Source organism: Setaria italica, chromosome II, assembly GCF_000263155.2.
Source record: "Setaria italica strain Yugu1 chromosome II, Setaria_italica_v2.0, whole genome shotgun sequence".
Lineage (NCBI taxonomy): Eukaryota > Viridiplantae > Streptophyta > Magnoliopsida > Poales > Poaceae > Setaria > Setaria italica.
The window spans coordinates 16808769-16828913 of NC_028451.1; the positions used below are offsets into that span (position 1 = coordinate 16808769).

General features: G+C 46.7%; 1 protein-coding gene across 1 annotated transcript; it reads left to right on the forward strand.

Annotated features, from left to right (window-relative positions):
- The first annotated feature begins 1053 nt into the window (after window positions 1-1053).
- LOC101757108 (sodium/proton antiporter 2) lies at window positions 1054-9480 on the forward strand. The gene is made up of 10 exons (XM_004956226.3): window positions 1054-1281; window positions 2660-2833; window positions 3005-3133; window positions 3444-3620; window positions 5413-5519; window positions 6413-6533; window positions 7455-7516; window positions 7612-7911; window positions 8255-8549; window positions 9212-9480. Exons 1-10 carry the CDS (start codon window positions 1054-1056, stop codon window positions 9329-9331), a joined length of 1713 nt encoding a protein of 570 aa, XP_004956283.1. The 3' UTR covers window positions 9332-9480.
- Window positions 9481-20145: the final 10665 nt, after the last annotated feature.

A 20145-nucleotide genomic window follows, 5' to 3' on the forward strand; every position in this document is an offset into this window, starting at 1 on the left:
CTAGTTTTCTGAAAGCTAATTGATCACTACAGTCTCTCGTTCGTGCATTAACGTTCTCATTGTTTCTTTCTCATTTCGCTCATGTATGCGCGAAGCAGATCCTTTGTTTGAGGATTCTTGTTGATAAATTGGGCTGCTTCGTTGTGTGGTGTGGTGTGTGTGTGGTGTGTGTGGTGTGTGTGTTTGTTTGTTTTTTTGTGTGTTGATAGCTTTGTTCCATGGATCGGAGTGCCAAGTTGGCGAAACTAGGCTAGGCCAGTGAAGTTCGATTCAGAGATTGAAAACGTAGTCCGATGCTAGGCTAGTAACGTTCTGAACTCTTTTCTTTCTTTCCCTTGACCTTACAAATTGGCTCAGCCGTTTTATTTTCATTTTCTTTTCCTTGCCTTTTTAAATTAGCTTAGCCGTTTTTCATTTCTTTCTTCTTTCACACTTTGCTTTTCTTATTTTAGAAAGCCCCGCAAATATTTTCAAAGCAAGAATCCAATGTTCTAGCACAGCTTTGACATTCACAACAATCCAACAAATTCTCGTTTGGCTGGAGAAATGGAATGTGTTCCATGTTTCGTCACCCCATCTCTCATATGCATAAACGTAAGGATTTGGAATCATCGTATAAAAGTTCACGGGATGGGATCAACTCAAGATACCGAGATCTCTCTCCTTAAATCATACAATTCTTATTTTCAGAACTTGGTTGGTTAGCTTCCAATTTTTGTCTAGCCAAAATCAAAGTATGTCAAAATTAAGATAAGAAATTTAGATGTTCACTTGATTTAAACTAAAATACGACGACCAATACTTTTTTCACAACCAAATGTCCCCAACGTGCTCACAGCTCCGCCTTTCAAAGGTTATCATTATCATTGTTTCTTTCTAGGTTTATTCAAAAAAGGTTTCTTTTCTAGGAAAGAGATTGCTGCCACAAGTTATTGTAAAGGCCTCCAGTAACGGAATGCCCTGGACCGCTACACGCTACTCGCTCCTCATCCATTCGAGTGAGAAGGCAAGGCGGTCCCCAAATTCCAGCAGCAGCAGTAGCTAAGCAAAGCAATGGCGCTCTCCTGCGGCTTACTCGCCGGCGCCCGGGCGGCAGCCTTCCCTTCCCTCCCCTCCTCCGCCGCTCTCCTCCGGCGCCGACGCTGCCCGCCAGCAGTTGCCGTGGGTCCACTCCCGCACGCCGAGCGATGGCGCCGCGGCCTCCGCTTCTGCTGCGCTTCGTCCTCGTCATCATCGCCTCCGCTGCCGCCGGCGCCGCCCGAGGAGCCCGAAGACTACGAGGTGCGGGCACTTCTTCTTTCTCCTCTTGGGTTTGGGTCTCCTCTGCGTTCTAGTAGTTTATTACCGAGCGACCCCGCTGGATTGTTATGCTTGCGGCTGCATTTCGGTAAACAAATCTTGACTGAACCCCTGCGGTCGCGGAGGTGCTTTAAGTCAGATGACCGTAGGGCAGTAGGCGGCTATCCTCTTTGATTCTACTGTTTCGAATCGAGTGGCATTTACTAGTAGTGGTTATAGCTGATGCTCATTCCTTAGATTTCAGTCTGATCTAGAAATGTACTCCCTCTATCCGATGAAGAGTGCAATTGTAGTGTTTTTCAGACAGTGACCTTGGTACCGTTATTAATTAGCGGAGTTAATCTATTCAGGCAGCTGCCTTTCCTTTTTTGCTGGCGTAAATCACCGCATGCAAGGTATTTAAGGCTGGCAAATATGTTTTCGCCACTTGATTATGCATGTGAAGTAGGCTCCACCTGTGATCCAATTCTAAGATTGCACTCTTTGAGGGATTTTTTTCAAATGCGAGAATTGCAGTTTTCATGGGATGGAGAGAGTAGTTTGATGACAGCGAAATAAACATTATGAAATGAAATTTTGATAATGTGCCTTACATCAACAGCAACATGCAAGCTGCAACTGTTCTCTAGCTTCTCAGTGAAAACTCGCATGAATGAGTTTCCATAAAATGGACAACCAGGTACTGGCCATGAATCAATCCAGTCAAACTTGGCTGCAGATAAATAGCATAGAACACAACGCTTGATGGTGGTCCTACATGTAAAAAATAATGAAGGGATATTAAGTTCTATGTAAAGCATAGGACTTGCTTTTGTTTCCAGTCTTCAAAAGTATGCTATGCTAGTTTCTAGTATGAAATATATGATTAGTTTTCTGCAACTAGTGAGTCAGGGAATTTTTGTTCTAGTGAGAGAAAGCTCAGCTTATGGACATGCAGCATATTATAATTTCATCTGCATTTTCCACCCGTATATAATACTTGGATAAAACTTGAAGAACAGGATCCCTGAGAGGAACAATACAGCTGTTTAGGTCATAAAATTTTATCTGTCAAACTTGCAATTTATTTTCATCAAAGAATGCAACTACCATATGGTGGACGGTGCATAACTGCTTATACAAGTAATTTGTTAACCTAATTTTAGTGACACAGAGTTTTCCTTGCACGGGTATATAACTTCTGCTTACCAATTTATTCCCATTCATCAGTAAGCTACTTGTTGATAGAGATCTCTGCATCCTTGTGTACAAGTTCTTGGCACAGTATTCGTGTTGCTTGCATGTGTATTATGCTGCGGTTGGTGGTTGCTAGTAAGTCCTATGCAGTCACTAATGCATTTTTGTTTCACTAAAATTTCAGCTACTGGACACAACAGGGAATTGTGACCCGTTATGCTCAGTTGATGAAGTTAGCTCACAGTACTTAGGAGAAAACTACAAACCAAAAAATGATCTTCTGAAAGCTTTTACTATCTTTGCAACAGCATTGGCTGGGGCAGCTGCAATAAATCATTCCTGGGTTGCTGCTAATCAGGTCAGTTAAGTCCTTGCATCTTGTTCAGTCATTTCCCTCTTTTATCAGTCCAACTATGTGTGGTAATATAATGATTATTGTGGACAGAGTTCAATTATTTCCTTTTTTTTTGTTATGCATACAGTAGTAATGATTATTTTGCAAACATTGTTGAAATATTTCCTTTTGCAGGACGCTGCAATGGTGTTGGTTTTTGCTATTGGCTATGCAGGTATTATTTTTGAAGAGTCACTTGCATTTAACAAAAGTGGAGTTGCATTATTGATGGCTGCCTGCCTATGGGTTATCAGAAGCATTGGGGTAAGCTACTCTGTAAAACAATCTTCGAGACTTCTTCATAAACAACAACTTCTAGACATCAGCAGCTATCCTAAAATTCAAGTTATCAATCATTTGTTTTAAAGCTCATTTGTATTATCTTGATTATCATTGGTTGAGCATATAGGGAGTGTCTATTAAACTTTGCTAGTGAGTGTCTATTTAAAGTGTCAACATTTTAACAGAGGGAGAGATTACAATTTTGTTTTCTGCTGAAATTATCCATTTAAGCATTTTTTTATGATATTCTCCAATTGGCCTCTATTCTTACCTATTTTTCTGCTGGATGTAGGCTCCCTCGATTGACATAGCTGTTGAAGAGTTGAATCATACAACTACTGAAGTCAGTGAAATAGTGTTTTTCTTGCTTGGTGCAATGACCATTGTAGAGATTGTTGATGCTCATCAAGGTTTCAAGTTGGTGACTGATAATATATCTACTCGAAGCCCTAAAACTCTTGTGTGGGTGGTGAGATTTTTTAACATACACTTTACTCATTGAGCTGTGCATGCGCTTTGTATGATTACCAAAGAGTCAACTAAAGAAACTGTTTTGCCCGTGGTGTACTAACAGGATTGCTGCACAGAAATACGATAGCGTTTCTTTGAGATTAAGAATCTTCATTTAACTAACTATCAGTCCAGATAGAAATTCTTTTAATGGAGTCCCAGAAAGATCACCAGTTTTGTATCTAGGGATGTTTAGTTTTGACTAGCTTCTATATAGTGACCTTGATATGGCTACTTTATTGATGAATGAACTGCAAGAGGTAGATGGGATCTCGCCGCACGCTGGAGGCTCTGAGAGTATCCAACTACTTCCTGCTTGATTGCAAAAGAATCTGCCGTGCTTCTTATAAAGAACCCGGGCCTAACGAACCTCCTAATGATATCTTAAGTGTTTCCCAAGAACTTAACAAACCGACTAACAAACTAACCCAAATATCTATTCCAAACTTCAGCCACTTTCAGCTGATCGCTTCTTCATCCTGCGCTGGAACTTAGCACCAAAGAACTTGTCCGTAACAGACCTAGTGTTGATCACCTTCTGTTTAGTTGTTCAGTCCAGATACATGCTTTCCAGCACAGACACATGCAAGACCTGACCTAACATGAACACACTTCACTTAAAAGATCTTTGGACTTCTAACCTTGAATTGAATCCATAGGAATTCTTATGCTGACAAGAAGTTCCACCCATTCCTTTTCTACTATACTGTGTTTCGCTCTATGACTGCTTTGTATACATAGGGGGATGTCTTCTCCCCGTGGTTGAGATTTTTTTAAAACTTACATTACTATTGCTTTCTCTTTTATTTTTCGGATCGAGCCTTTACCCCATTTCCATTTACAAAACGGAAGTACCTACTACAATGATTACATCAGAGATAGAAAGGGCAAAAGAACCAGAGTCTTAAATTCTTAATTATCTCAATGTTTGTGAATGTTCTTGGGTTTCTCTCTAGACTAACCCTACTTGCTTGGGACCAAGGCTTTGTTGCTGCTGTTGTTGTTAGACTTTTAATTTTTCTTCCCCGACATATCTAGCTTAGTCTATTTTAATGAAGAATGCTAGTTTGGTGCCTATAGCTTCCTGCGTTCCCATTTGCACTGTTCCATAAGTACAAAAGAGAAAATTGTGGCTGTAATGACTAATGAGTTTATTCGAGCTATGTAGACTGACCAAATTCAAGATGAGCAATGCGCATTGTGCAATATTTGGTGCAGTACAGGGCAGATGGATTTGAATTTTACAATTTTTGGTGATCAAATCTTGCTTCCCCAAATACTTTGCACTATGTCCATCCCAATACCCTTTTTCCACAATTTTGCCCTTACGACATACTCTAGTCATTATTTGTGCAGTTTAATTTGGACCAGACAATTAAGCATGGATTATGCAGGCACATATACTTACATAAAATAGGAAATTAAGAATTAGTTGCCCCTGTCATGTCCTGCTCATTAGGACCCATCTGGCGGAAGACATCTCAACACAGCACCTCCCTTGGGTGGGTACACCAGGCCCAGGCTGGGTTTGGGAGATTAGATTAGACTAGATTCCTGTCTCCCTATCCCTTATGGTGCAGCTGCTGGACAACAACACAATGGTCACACAACTTGTATTCATGGTCATGGCCACCTAAAGTATGCACGTGACACCCCCACCAACTACCTTGAACTATTAATTTGTTTTTTTTATTGTGAAACTGTTTAATATCCTGCTATACTTTTTAATGATAAATTCTTTACCTTTTCAGATTGGTATAGTAACTTTCTTCGTGAGTGCGATCCTTGACAACTTGACATCCACTATTGTGATGGTGTCGTTGCTTCGGAAACTAGTACCTCCATCAGAATACAGAAAGTATGATTTTTGTCAACTCACCTGTTATATCTGCACATGATCTAGTAATATTCTGACTATTTTGTCATTATTTTTGCTCATCATGATCATATCCTTGCACCACTATACATATGTTCGTTTTATGCTTGCTCTGTATCTGGTAACATATAAGGTGTCGCGCCCAGCAGGTTTGAGTGATGACGATGGGGTTAACAAGGTCAAGCTGTCCAGGGACATCCCTGTGCCCCTGCCTCCTCTGACCCTTACTAAGACATGGGTCAGTGCAGCCCCTTCCTGTTCCCCGGGATTGTGGTCCCCTTGGGCAGGTTGACCTAATGCCTGAAATGGAACTAAAATTGTTGGAACTCTTCTATGCCATTTTTCCAATATTTTGTAGTGTGTAGCAGCAACCCAATATTTTTCTTGGCATATGTGTCTAGTTAGAGATGTCAGCTGAGATTGTTAGGGCTCAGGTCTGCAAAGAAAAAAGGAGTGAACAATTCTTATTTGGCACCTATATTCGGCGATAAATAAGGATTTTTCGCTCATTTTTTGTTGTGTTGGTTTTAGCCCAATCCATTGTAGTTTGCGTACTTGCATGAAGTGGGTTGTTGGTTCTAGTTTTTTTCATTTAATGTTAGATCATGGCAATAGAGGTGGACACAACTCAGTGCAACCTGCTGAAGACTTGATTACTGAGGTTATACGGTTGCTATTGTAATGGGTCTGGCTGTAATATTTTTTTTCTCTTAATACAAAGATATGCAGACCTCCCACGTCTTTGAGAAAAAAAGGTGGACGCACCATTAATGTTTGATCTAAAGAAATTTTTATTCCCTAATTTCATCCATAAATAGTTTGTAGGAATGCTATTGACCTTCTTGAGTTAGTAAAACATTGGCTTATTGGGACAGATTGTTAGGTGCTGTTGTTGTAATAGCAGCGAATGCTGGCGGTGCATGGACACCAATTGGTGATGTGACAACCACTATGTTGTGGATTCATGGTCAGCTTACAACATTGAAAATAATGCAGGTGAGCTTTTTGCAACTGTTCTTGTGTACTGCAATATGCCTACACAAATAAATTTCCTTACATTTTGGTGCACTCTACTCTCTTGTATACTTTAAGGTTTTATTGACCTTTCATGCTATATTGTTGTTTCTTTAGTTGTTAATGAACAGTATTTGTCAAGATTTTAATAATCACTGCGATCAATCCAAAATTTCATAGATCAAATGATACCTGTCTTTTTATGTGTGGGAGTCGTAAATACTTTTCTTGAACACACAGGACAGCTGTGTGTATAAAATATTAGTAACTTGCTTTATTTGAAGTGGAGAACATATAGACTTGTCTGCAGAAGATGCTACTAAAGGATAAAATATTAGTAACTTGCTTTATTTTATCTCTCTATTTCTCTCTCCAGAAAAATTCTCTATTTCCAGATTCATTGTATTTTGCCAAGTGTCTACATCGTTTTACCCAACACAGTAGTATGCCACTCTAACCTGTTTGAAATTCCTCATAGAGATACATGTATTCCTCTTCCATGGTGTAAATATTAGGTGACTGGTTTAGATCAATATAGTTTACTGAGTTCCATGATACCCATGCTTGCATTACATATTCACTGCACATACTGTTATGATTTATGAAAATGACATCGCCTGGTGGATCTGATGACTCAAGTTTGAAGAGTTAGCATCATGTTAGTTTACTGATGATGTGGTTGCTTATACAAAAGGTCATTTTTCTTTGAAATAATTTTTGGTATCTGATCTTTGTAGGGAAACTGGTTGCTATATATTGATTCACATTTCCATTATTTACTTGTTTAATAGGATAGAGCCTCACCCATTGTTGTGGTGGTTCCATTTATTTTCTGCATACCACTTGAGCAAAACACTGCTTCGTTTGATCGTGAAATAATCTGCTTGGCTTATGATCTTGCAGGGCTTGTTTATTCCCTCAGTTGTTTCATTGGCAGTTCCACTGGCTCTGATGTCCCTAACCAGGTTGTTAACCATGTTAACTACTGACAACTTATGATATATGAAATGGAACAGTTTTAACCGTGCCTGATTTAACACTTTGTATGCATTGCAAATAGTGAAGCGAATGGATCATCTCAGAAATCCTCCAGCCTGTCATCAGAACAGATGGCTCCTCGGGGACAACTTGTATTGGCTGTCGGAGTTGGAGCTTTAGTGTTTGTCCCAGTCTTTAAATCTCTCACCGGTCTGCCACCTTTCATGGGTATGCTGCTTGGTCTTGGGATTCTCTGGATCCTGACTGATGCAATACATTATGGAGACTCTGAAAGGCAGCGACTAAAAGTTCCACAGGCACTGTCACGGATTGATTCACAAGGAATTTTGTTCTTCTTAGGTATCCTTTTATCGGTTGGCAGGTAATCCTTCAACAACACCCCCCCCTCCCACCCCCCCACACACACACCCAAAAAAAAAAATATTTCAGAAATGCGTACACCACTGAAAATTCTACACATTTGGTAAACAGAATTGTTAATATTCAAACTATAGTCTCAAAAAAAGAGAAAAACTACAGGACTATATGCTCTGGTGCCGTGGTAAGGTAATTAACTAAATGTAATGTACCTTTACACTTATGAACTGCTACGAGTTTATGATGTTAGTGTAACTAAAAAGCACCTGTCTTGTTATTTGCAGTCTAGTCCATTACCAATCAGATGTTCTTCATTTTCTAATAGTTTTTCTCTCTTTTGGCACTAGCTTGGAATCTGCTGGGATTTTGAGGCAATTAGCAAATTATCTTGATGCCAATATTCCAAATGCTGATCTTATTGCTAGTGCAATTGGTGTGGCATCAGCACTTATAGACAATGTTCCACTTGTTGCTGCAACGATGGGAATGTATGACCTGACTGCGTATCCTCAAGATTCGGACTTCTGGCAGCTTATTGCATTCTGTGCTGGTACTGGCGGTTCAATGCTTATCATTGGCTCTGCAGCAGGAGTTGCTTTTATGGGAATGGAAAAAGTGGATTTCTTTTGGTATATTCGCAAGGTAATCTTCTGTTTTATTCAAATATGAAGAGGAGCTAGGTAACAGCATAATGACAATACCATATACTGCAGAATTTTTTTCTTCATGCGCTATTAGCCATCTGAATCAAAGTGCATTTTCCTATGTTTCCCTGATAAAATGTTGAATCCAGTCTGTATGCTGCTATTATACCTATGTTTCCCTGATAAACTGTTATACTGCAGTCCACTTCTTTGTATAAACATATTAAAGTATAGTATGGTTGAACTGATTCTTTTCCCTTATTACTTTTTACCGTATCACACATAGTTATGCTTTGTTTATACTTTGGTACATGAAATATAAATGATGTTGGAAATGTATGGCATCATGGCAACATAAGGTCAATTTCTTAATAGAAACAAAGCTTTATTCAAATTTAAGCTCTGGTCTTCTACAGTTGTAGCATCAGTCTACTTGATCAATGCATCAGTTGTAGTATATATATGAATATACTATTGCCTCCTGTTGCTGACTAAAGGTTGCATCTAACTTCCATGATAGTTTTGTGCTTATTGCTAGAGATGAAACATTCTTAGTTGCTAGAGATGAAACATTCTTAGTTGAGTTATTTTGCCCGTAGGTTCGCTCCATATTCTAGTAAACAATTATTCATCTTTTCATGTTCCATTTTGTGTTTGCAGGTGAGCGGGTTTGCCCTTGCAGGTTATGCAGCGGGTATAATTTCGTATCTAGTTGGTCAAAATCTCAATTTCTCCCTTCCCACATCACTAGCTGAGATCCCATTTATTCCTGGCTCATAGAAGGTTGGTCTTGTACTCCTAGTAAAAGGCGTGAGCGGCACGCACGTGTCTAAAAAGATATTGTAACTAATTGTGAATATCAAAGCTTAAAAATACACTTCATTGATTTAAATGATAGATGCGGAGAGACCGCATGTAATCCTTCATTATTTGGAACAACCACAAAAAGGTATTTCAAAACATGGACGTTTGCTCTGCATCTTTGCGAAGCTCGGGAATCAACACGCATAGCAATCAACAAACGTTAGATATCGTCATCTTTCTCACACATGGAGTAGAAATACTTAAAAGTAACCTCATACGCATGAATGTTTTATGTTTGTAATATATTTCATACTAAATAAGAATTCTAAAGAGACATATTCTATCCAAAATCATTCATCAAACATGCAATTGACCAAGAACTGGCAGGTCAGGCGCTCTCTAACCACAACGCTCCCTGCAGCGTTACACTATCAATATATTTCTATGCTTCCAACACGTCCTTATACACAATGTTCTTAGTTCTCTTACCAGGAGGATCGGCATCAATGTTAGGTTTGGCCAAAACCCACGTAGTATTTCGTGCAACACCTCTAGACAATGCAATGTATAGCTGTCCATGAGAGAATACAGGTTCAGGAAGGTATATACCCACATTTGGAATAGTTTTCCCCTGTCACTGTCTGATAGGAAATTGCCTCCTTTTGAATTAGAATGGTAGGGTAATGTCTTCATATGGGGACAGAGGTATCCTTGGAATGAAAACCCTATTGCCAACACGCTGCCCATTAACAATCTCAGCATCGAATTGTTCTCGAAACCCCTAGCAACCAAACGAGTACCATTGCAAAGACCATTGTACGGATCAAGGTTCCAAGGGAGTATGATAGGGCAGTTCTTCTTGATCTTGAGCTCATGCAGAGGCAAACCATTAGGTGTAATAGAACTCAGGAAATCAAGTGGGTAGTTATTGGTTGCATCATCGTCAACCGAGTCGTGGCTGTCGTACACCTTTTGTTCCCTGGTAACATGTGGATCATCCTATAGCATTGAGCTTATCAACATGCTCGTTCCTGGTGGACAGGATTGCCCACTCTCACGTCAACTACCCTTATTCCGAGGGTGCTGCCGCAGCCAACCACGTGGGCCACGTCGCATCCTTTTCGTGACCGTCTGATCACGGCTGCTCCGGCGGCCCCGAGGCTGCCACCGTGGCATGCGATGTTCCGGGGAGCCTCTCGGTTCCCGAGGTATCAGCTCCGGGTCCGGGGGAGGCCCCCGGCCTACAGTAAACACGCTCGTTTTTCTTGCGTGCGCCCCCGTGCTTTAGAATATTCCTCAACCAAGAAGAGAAAATTCGGAGATCGTGCCGGTATTGTGGAAAGGCGCCCGCCTGCCATTTTGCGGGGAGCCCCCCGCCACCGCCTGCCTCCACGTGTGCCCATGGCTCGAGGTGCAGGGCTACGTGTTCGCTTCGCGCCCCTGCGGCGGATCCAGCTTCGTATATATTGAGGAGGTGCAATTGCCTTTAAGATTTGGGGACACATGTTTAATTAGACTGTCGACGGACTCATCAGATTTGTATTCAATCATAATGTCATCAGGGAGCTGCACATGATCATTGGTGTAACTTTCTTCGGTCCCATTGCCAATCCTCAGAAGAAAATCAAAGTACCATCGATCACTCTGTGCCCTTGTGTTTTGCTGCAAGCGGATCTTCTACATCTTGTCCCATATATAGGATCCTTGCAGCGCCGCATCAGTAATCTGTGCTCTCATACCACACGGCATGACTGGAAGAACTTGTCTAAAGTCTCCTCCAAACACAATAACCTTTCCCCCAAAAGGTTCATTACTTTCCATTATATCTTGCAACGATCACTCCCTCCATTCCAAATTACTATCCGTTTTAGCTTTTTAAGGTACATAGCTTCTTAAGGTACTAGTCGTCGGAGTAGGGCTGCCGCGGTGGCGACATTCTGACTGGCGCGTGCGAAGAGTTGGGGATGACCCTCGTCCCCGCAGATGCGCCGCTGGACGTCGCGGGCTCGATGACGCGCCCCGCCCTCGTTGCGGCGGTGCTCGTCCTCCTGGTGGGGCACCGGGACCCTGACAAGGGCCTCAGTCGTAGCTGCGGCGCGCGGTGGGGGAGCGCGCTGCTTCCCTTCGGCGCCGTCGTCGTTGGATCCCTCGGAGCGCACGTCGGCCATGGAGCACTCGTGCGAGGGGTGGTGACTCTCGTCGTTGGAATCGGCGTCGTGGTTGGCCATCTGAAGCCGGTGATGTATGCGCAAAGGTCCCCTACCTGGTGCGCCAACTGTCGTTGTCAAGATTTGCGGATCAAGACTCTAGACTAGTAAATTTCTTTTATATGCGTAAGGCTTCGGATGGTGGCGTAGGAGACACGGGGTTAGACTGGTTCGGGCAAAAGGAGGCCCTACGTCCAGTATCAAGGCTGCTCGTGTTGCCCACGCGGGGTTCTGTAGTAGGGGTTACAGATGGGCGAGAGAGGGAACTGATCCCAGGTCTCTTGAGAGGGCGCTCGTGCTCTAAGTGGGTGCGGGTGTGTTCTATTTGCCTGGAAGCCTCCCTTTGTCTCAGGCCCCCGATTCTCCTTTTATAGCGTAAGGAGACCACCGGGGTTACAGGCGAGACCGAGTGTGGGGAGGAGTAAAAAAGATAAACAATAGCTAAGTAAAATACAACATAAGGAGAGGATCCAAGTTCTAGGACCGCCGCCCCTCGCTCTGGCCTCCGGCTCCTGTCAGCGCGTCCGCCGGAAGGGGGCGGCTGCCTCCAGGTCCTGTCGATGATTTCCCTAATGGCCGCTGTTGCCAGGCATGATGATGATATTCAGTCGCGGCGTCCGTACTTGTCGGGGAGGACGGCTGGTCCTGTTATCTCGCTGATGACCCGTGGGACGCGGACGTCGCATCCCTATCGCCGGAAGCGCAGGGCGCGAGAACGGGCGGAACGGCCTCCTGTGCCGAGGGGCGCAGGCCATGAGTACCCTATAGCAAATCGGATGGAGCCGTGGCCGCTGTAGCTCGCGTCACATGGTCGTGCATGGATACTTGTGTCGGGTCGCGTTGGGGGCACCAACTCCTTTCTGCATGCCAGGGCCGCGGCACATTTATGGCGAGGTCGACAGGGGGACCCACGAGATCCGCGCCCTGATCTTCCAATCTGCGCCCGAGGCGGATGCTTGTCTTGTGGGCCCGAACGAGTCCGACCCTCCGCGCCCGGGGTCGGGCGAGGCGGAGTTTCGCGGCGGGGGGTCGGGCGCTCCCGACCCTAGTCCCCGGGGTCGGGCGAGGCGGAGTTTAGTCTTCAAGGGGTCGGGAGCGTCCGACCCCGGGACTCCGGGTCGGGCGAAGCGGAGCCTTGCGGCGAGGGGTCGGGCGCTCCCGACCCTGGGACCGCGGTCGGGCGAGGCGGAGTCCCGCCATCGAGGGGTCGGGATTGTCCGACCCCAGGGCCCTGGGTCGGGCGAGGCGGAGTCCTACCATCGAGGGGTCGGGATTGTCCAACCCCTGGGCCCTAGGTCGGGCGAGACGGAGTGGGATGTTCTCTGCCTCTACTGGGTCAGCGGTAATCGTAATTACCGCAGGTGGGCCTGGGTCTTCATGACTGTTGCTTTAAGCGCCATTAGGAGGTCGTTAATATTTCCCCCCAACAGTAGCCCCCGAGCCTGTGGTGGAGCAAAGATGCTCCTCCAGAGGCTTTTTTCGTCGCTCGTCGAGGATCTCTGCTCGCCCTGCAAGCTGCGATTGATCAGGGATAGGGAGTGTTGTTGGTCCGGCTTGGCCAAGGAGTTTGATCAGGAGAGGTGTCCTGTGGATGACTTGGTGCGGGAGGACTCCTCATTGCTCCGTAGGGCGCTCCCGCCTCGAGTCCTCAAATCGCGACCACACGCATGGTCATTGGTTGCGACGCTAGCCCCCGAGCCCCCGCGCGTTGCAGGAGACCGATCGGGAGGCTAGATCGGCTTTTGATCGTTACCCCTCAAGCATCCGTTCGCTGGGATGGAGGGGATGAGCCATGCCACTCTACCTCGTTGGACGAACCGTGGTGCTTGTTGAGCTGCGAACGGGTCGGTTCGAGTGGAGTCCCGGTCCCCGTTCGGGGGGGTCCGGCTCAAGCCAAGCTGGTGGCGTACTCCAGATTCTGGCTGGCCAGTTCATATAGTTCCCGAGTCCGTTCGATCGGATTCGGGGGCTCGTTGCCTTTCTTCGGGGAAAAACCATGAACTTAGACGCCAGCTCGGGCTCGAACGTGAGGTCGGGACGCCCTTGGCTTTCGCTCGCCTGGGTGGTGGCCGCTAGCGGACCCGTCCCTTCTCACCCCTTGCTCGGGGGATGTCCTGGGGCAGCTGTCGAACCCTCTGGAGGGCCAGCCTTCGAACCCCTGGACCGTAATGGGCCGTAAGAGCATTTTCAGCTCTGTATCCCTTTTTTACCCGGAGCGGGTCCTGGTCCGCTTGCAGAGGAAGTTGTGCGCATGACCTCCGGGAGTAGAAGCGGCAGAAAACGCCGAGCTCGTGGGGTAGGAGGCGCGGTGGTCTCTGCGGTTAAAAAGAGATTGTGCGTACGGTTTCCGGAGAAAGACAGAGGTGACGGGATGTACCTGACATCGCAATAGATGCGATCGACTCGTACTTCGTTTGCCGCGCACTCCTCATAGAGTGGAAGAGCTTTCTTCATCATCATCCTTATCTTCATCGTCATCATCCTCATCCGTCGTCGTGCTTGAGCCCCTCCATAGCCTTTGGGGTTCCGCCGCGGCCTTTTTCTTCTTCCGGTGAGTGAAGGCGCCTTCGTCAGCATCCTCCTCCCTCTTTGCCTTGCCCTTGGAGCGATCGAATATCGCCCCGACGGCCTCTTCGCCCGAGGCAAAGTCGGTGGCGATGTCGAGGAGCTCCTTGGTGGTCTGTGGGCCTACACGCCCCAGCTCGTGGACTAGAGATCTACAGGAGGTCCCTGCCAGGAAGGCGCCGATGATGTCGGCGATGTTGGAGAGCTCGGTGCACTTCCTGGAGAAGCGTCGAATGTACCCTCGGAGAGTCTCACCCGACTCCTGGCGGCAGCTCCAGAGGACCCAGGAGTTCCCGTGGTGCTTGTATGTGCCCTGGAAGTTCCCTACAAAGATCTCTCTCAGGTCGTTCCAGTTACGGATCCAACCTGACGAGACGTGTTCTAGCCAGGCTCGCGCCGAGTCGGCCAAGAACAGTGGGAGGTTGCGAATGATGAACAGGTCGTCATCCGCTCTACCGGCCTGACAGGCAAGTCGGTAGTCGCTAAGCCAAGGCTCGGGGTTCGTCTCCCCAGAGTATTTGGCCACATTGGTAGGCTGTCTGAAGCGCGCTGGGAACGACACGTTCAGGATGCGTGCGGAGAAGGCCCTGGGCCTCGCTGGGTTGGGGCTCGGGCTCCGATTTTCTCCACCGTCGTGGCGACCACCACGGTGTACGCGGTAGCCGCGGTCGGCTCTATCCTCCCTGTCCGCACGGGAGCGCCTCCGCACGTCCAAGGCGTCACGGGCATCGCGGATGGGGCCGACGCGGCGGGGGACGGATGAAGCCCCATCGCCTGCACGTGTTGGAGTCCGTCGAATGGGCGAGGCTCGGTTTTCCCCATGGGAGGAAGGTTGATGGACAATCCTCCACGCCTCTTGATAGGCGCGGAGAGTGTGACCCTGCTGGCGCCGTGTATGCGGCGCCGGGATGCGGAGCTTTCTACATGCTGGACTGCTGCACACTCAAGTAAGTCGTGTACCTCCTAGCGGGCCCATCGCTCCTTGGGCATTGCCGGATCGGGGAGTCGTCGGAGTAGGGCTGCCGCGGCGGCGACATTCTGGCTGGCGCGTGCGAAGAGTTGGGGATGACCCTCGTCCCCGCAGATGTGCCGCTGGACGTCGCGGGCTCGATGACACGCCCCACCCTCGTTGCGGCGGTGCTCGTCCTCCTGGTGGGGCACCGGGACCCTGACAAGGGCCTCAGTCGTAGCTGCGGCGCGCGGTGGGGGAGCGCGCTGCTTCCCTTCGGCACCGTCGTCGTTGGATCCCTCGGAGCGCACGTCAGCCATGGAGCACTCGTGCGAGGGGTGGTGACTCTCGTCGTTGGAATCGGCGTCGTGGTTGGCCATCTGAAGCCGGTGATGTACGCGCAAAGGTCCCCTACCTGGCGCGCCAACTGTCGTTGTCAAGATTTGCGGATCAAGACTCTAGACTAGTAAATTTCTTTTATGCGTGTAAGGCTTCGGATGGTGGCGTAGGAGACACGGGGTTAGACTGGTTCGGGCAAAAGGAGGCCCTACATCCAGTATCGAGGCTGCTCGTGTTGCCCACGCGGGGTTCTGTAGTAGGGGTTACAGATGGGCGAGAGAGGGAACTGATCCCAGGTCTCTTGAGAGGGCGCTCGTGCTCTAAGTGGGTGCGGGTGTGTTCTATTTGCCTTGAAGCCTCCCTTTGTCTCAGGCCCCCGATTCTCCTTTTATAGCGTAAGGAGACCACCGGGGTTACAGGCAAGACCGAGTGTGGGGAGGAGTAAAAAAGATAAACAATAGCTAAGTAAAATACAACATAAGGAGAGGATCCAAGTTCCAGGACCGCCGCCCCTCGCTCTGGCCTCCGGCTCCTGTCAACGCGTCCGCCGGAAGGGGGCGGCTGCCTCCAGGTCCTGTCGATGATTTCCCTGACGGCCGCTGCCGCCAGGCATGATGATGATGTTCAGTCGCAGCGTCCGTGCCCGTCGGGGAGGACGGCTGGTCCTGTTATCTCGCTGATGACCCGTGGGACGCGGACGTCGCATCCCTGTCGTCGGAAGCGCGGGACGCGAGAACGGGCGAAACGGCCTCCTGTGCCGAATGGCGCAGGCCATGAGTACCCTATAGCGAATCAGAGGGAGACGTGGCCGCTGTAGCTCGCGCCGCACGGTCGTGCATGGATACTTGTGTCGGGTCGCGTTGGGGGCGCCAACTCCTTTCTGCATGCTAGGGCCGCGGCACATTTATGGCGAGGTCGACAGGGGGACCCACGAGATCCGCGCCCTGATCTTCCAATCTGCGCCCGAGGCGGATGCTTGTCTTGTGGGCGCGAACGAGTCCGACCCTCCGCGCCCGGGGTTGGGCGAGGCGGAGTTTCGCGGCGGGGGGTCGGGCGCTCTCGACCCCAGTCCCCTGGGTCGGGCGAGGCGGAGTTTAGTCTTCAAGGGGTCAGGAGCGTCCGACCCCGGGACTCCGGGTCGGGCGAAGCGGAGCCTTGCGGCGAGGGGTCGAGCGCTCCTAACCCTGGGACCGCGGTCGGGCGAGGCGGAGTCCCGCCATCGAGGGGTCGGGATTGTCCGACCCCGGGGCCCTAGGTCGAGCGAGACGGAGTGGGATGTTCTCTGCCTCTACTGGGTCGGCGGTAATCGTAATTACCGCAGGTGGGTCTGGGCCTTCATGACTGTTGCTTTTAGCGGCATTAGGAGGTCGTTAATATTTCCCCCCAACAGAAAGGAAAGTATTAAATTCCAGGGGTTTGGATCGGCTAAAGTTCCAATCTGTCCATATCAGCGAATCGGCTAATTTATTATGTAAGTGACTTGCTATAAGGCTGCCGATGACCACGTAGCGATTGTAAAGAAACTACTAGAGCAATCTAAACAACGCTACAGAGTAAGGCTTGAAACAGATCTAATCAGCTATATGATAAATAAAAATAATAACAAAGAGCCGACAGTTCGTATCTCAAGCTGGATAATTAGTGATAAAACTAAAACAATAGATAAAACCTATAATTCTAGTTAATATCGATAACTGGTGAATAAATCTAAATGAAACAACAACGATGCGCCTGAAGTTAAAGCTTAGATATTACTCGATAAGCGGAATTTACAAATTGATCGGAGATCGTGTCGATGCAGCCCTGCCAACCCGTACGAACTCGTGAAAAGAAAATGTTTTAGCAAAGTCGCCAACTTGAAAATAAAGTACGAGGAAAAAGTAGATTTGTTGTATTGATTGATATGTTGTCCTTTACAAGCCCTACGAGGCAGCTATTTATACCCTGTTACAACCGATTTTCTAACCGACTAGGATCTATCTCTAATTTTAAAAGATAACAAATATTTACAAACACAACTCGTGTCGGAGTTGGATACTATTTTTCCATGGGCCAATCTCTTTCTTCAACTAATCATCGCCCTGGCCCACTTTAGGCCCAAACTGACCGAACCACTTTGACTCCCAATCGGCCAGCCTCTATTAATTCTTTCCACCAATCGGCCGGAACACTGTAGCTCTAATCGGCCGATTCCCAACTGTAGCTTCCTGTTCGCCGTATCGGCCGCTTCCTTCTCCTTTGACGCCGATTCAAAACTTGTGTCAAAATCCAACGTCAACACGTACCTTGACTCATTCCGTGACCTCTGGGAGTTACATGACCTTCTACAAGTGGAGGCCGCCGCGTCTGGTCGCCGATCATCACTGTCTTGCTGTGGAACATGCCTTGAAGGTCCGAAATGACCTAGTCTTTAACAACTCTTTCATGCCTATGGAAACATATCTTTCTTGATATGGCTGCTGATTTAGCATCATGGAAGCATCGGATGTGTGATCCACTACAAGAAATGTGTTGATCTATGATGAAACTTTTATGACACATTTGTTCTTGTCATAGATCTATGACGTTTCTAAGCTAAAAACATCACAAAGTTTCACATCCGAGTAGATTTAGTGCCAATTACGGAACGTCATAAAAGTTCCACTGTAGCTAAAAAGAAATCGTCACTAGCTGTTACATGGTTGTTTTGTGACGACATAAGCTCCACAAAAAATGTCATAAACCAACCATGGTCCTACATGTAAGTTTAAGCTGATAAATAGGACGGTAAAATAGAAAGGCAGATGTGCTCCTCCCGTGGATCAAACCTCTTACCAATTGAATGGGAAGTCTTTACCGCGATCGAGTCCCACATGTAAGTTTCAGGTGAGTCTTTACCGATCGAATGGCCGGCACGATGCTTTGCTAGCTTCGCAAAGATGACTTTCGTTGAGCAGATCTGCAATGGCTCGCGGCGGGAATGGCGCATCCTAACGGCGACGGGAGGATGATTGTGCCACCTCTCGACTATGAGAGGATGATGAGCCACGATGAGGTCAGTCCCCTAGTTTGAGCCGCTACTTTCCCCTATCATCCTAGGGAAGGGGATTTATGGATTTGGGGATCTGGGTTGATCATACTAGATTCGTGATGCAGTTAGTTTTTAATTTGTATCGTATTATGGATTGATAGGTTCTTATATTTTACTAGCTTCTAGAGGTGCTTGAAGTCATTGGTAGTAGCGGATCGGGGCCTCCTGATGATGATCTTATCGTTGTGGATCCTATAAACAAGTGCGAGCACAGGTATGCTCTCCTTGTGAGGTATAATTGGACATTTGACAACCTTGGGCGTCGGTATGCATCCTGCAGCAAGGTAAATGATAACTTGTTTCAATTATAGTAAACTTTCACTACCGGAAACAGTAAATTCGCCGCGTGTAAAAATTTTGCCGAGTGCTTTCTTTCGGGCACTCGGCAAAAAGCCTATTTGCCGAGTGTATTCAACGGGGCACTCGGCAAACATATTACACTCGGCAATAAGGTCGTTTGCCGAGTGCCATAAATATGACACTCGGCAAACCGCTCATAGACACTCGGCAAAGGTGCGACACTCGGTAAAAAAACGGCGCGTGCATTGCACGTGCACCGTCCGTCACCGGACTGGGCCGGCCGTTAGTCCTTTGCCGAGTGTTGGACGCCGACACTCAGCAAAGAGGCCGTTCACCGAGTGCCTCCCGCCCACACTCAGCAAATCAAGAAGTTCGCCGAGTGCCACTCCAAGACACTCGGCAAACATATTACTTCGCCGAGTGCCTCACTCTGTACACTCGGCAAACACAGAACTTCGCCGAGTGTTTCGTTTTGCACTCGGCGAACGAAAAAAAAAATTCGTCCCCTGGCCTCCACACTTTTTCTACTCCCCACGTAGGAGATTTTGTAATCCATAATAAAAGTTGGTATATTTTGTGGTCTGTTTGCTATTTTTAATGAAATGATTGCATTAATAGGAATTTTTTTATTCATGCCAGATTTTAACTGCAGGTACATGAAATGATGGATTATAATCAGTGGAAAAATTATATCCATATTATGGAGTCCGGATTGAGGTCTCAACCAGGAAATGAAAAGAAATTTTGAACATTGATTTTAAAAAACACGACCACGAACGTGTGGTTGAATGGTTGTCAAATTCTAAAAAAAGCAAACGAAATCTGAAAATCACAAGATTTGTCAAGATGTCATGATATTATGTGTGGAGGCTGTGGTAAAAAATTGAGAAGGTTTCGCCCAATTTCTGGCATATGATGCTTAGAAGCCGACTCATCTCCTGGAAGGATTCATAGAAGTTAGAGAGGACACAATAAGATTTGTAGTCCAAGTGACACTTGAGTTAAGGTTTGGCTTCAAATCTTTTTGTATAGGCAACATACAACACAGATTGGTTCGTGTCAAAATTTGGAAATTTTTCGGATGCGTTTACTATTTTTTATTGATTAAATGCAATTACAGATTTTTAGTAGATATAAATGCAATTTGCGCTATAACTGCATGAAATAATAGAACATTATCAGTAGAAAAATAATTTAACCATTGTTGAGTGATGTTGACACGATTTTGCCCAAGTATATTAGAAAAAGTTCAGTAAAATACGTCATTTTATGTACACTTTGCCGAGTGTCTAGAGAAAACACTCGGCAAAGATAATATTTTGCCGAGTGTATACAAAGAGGCACTCGGCAAACTAGATGC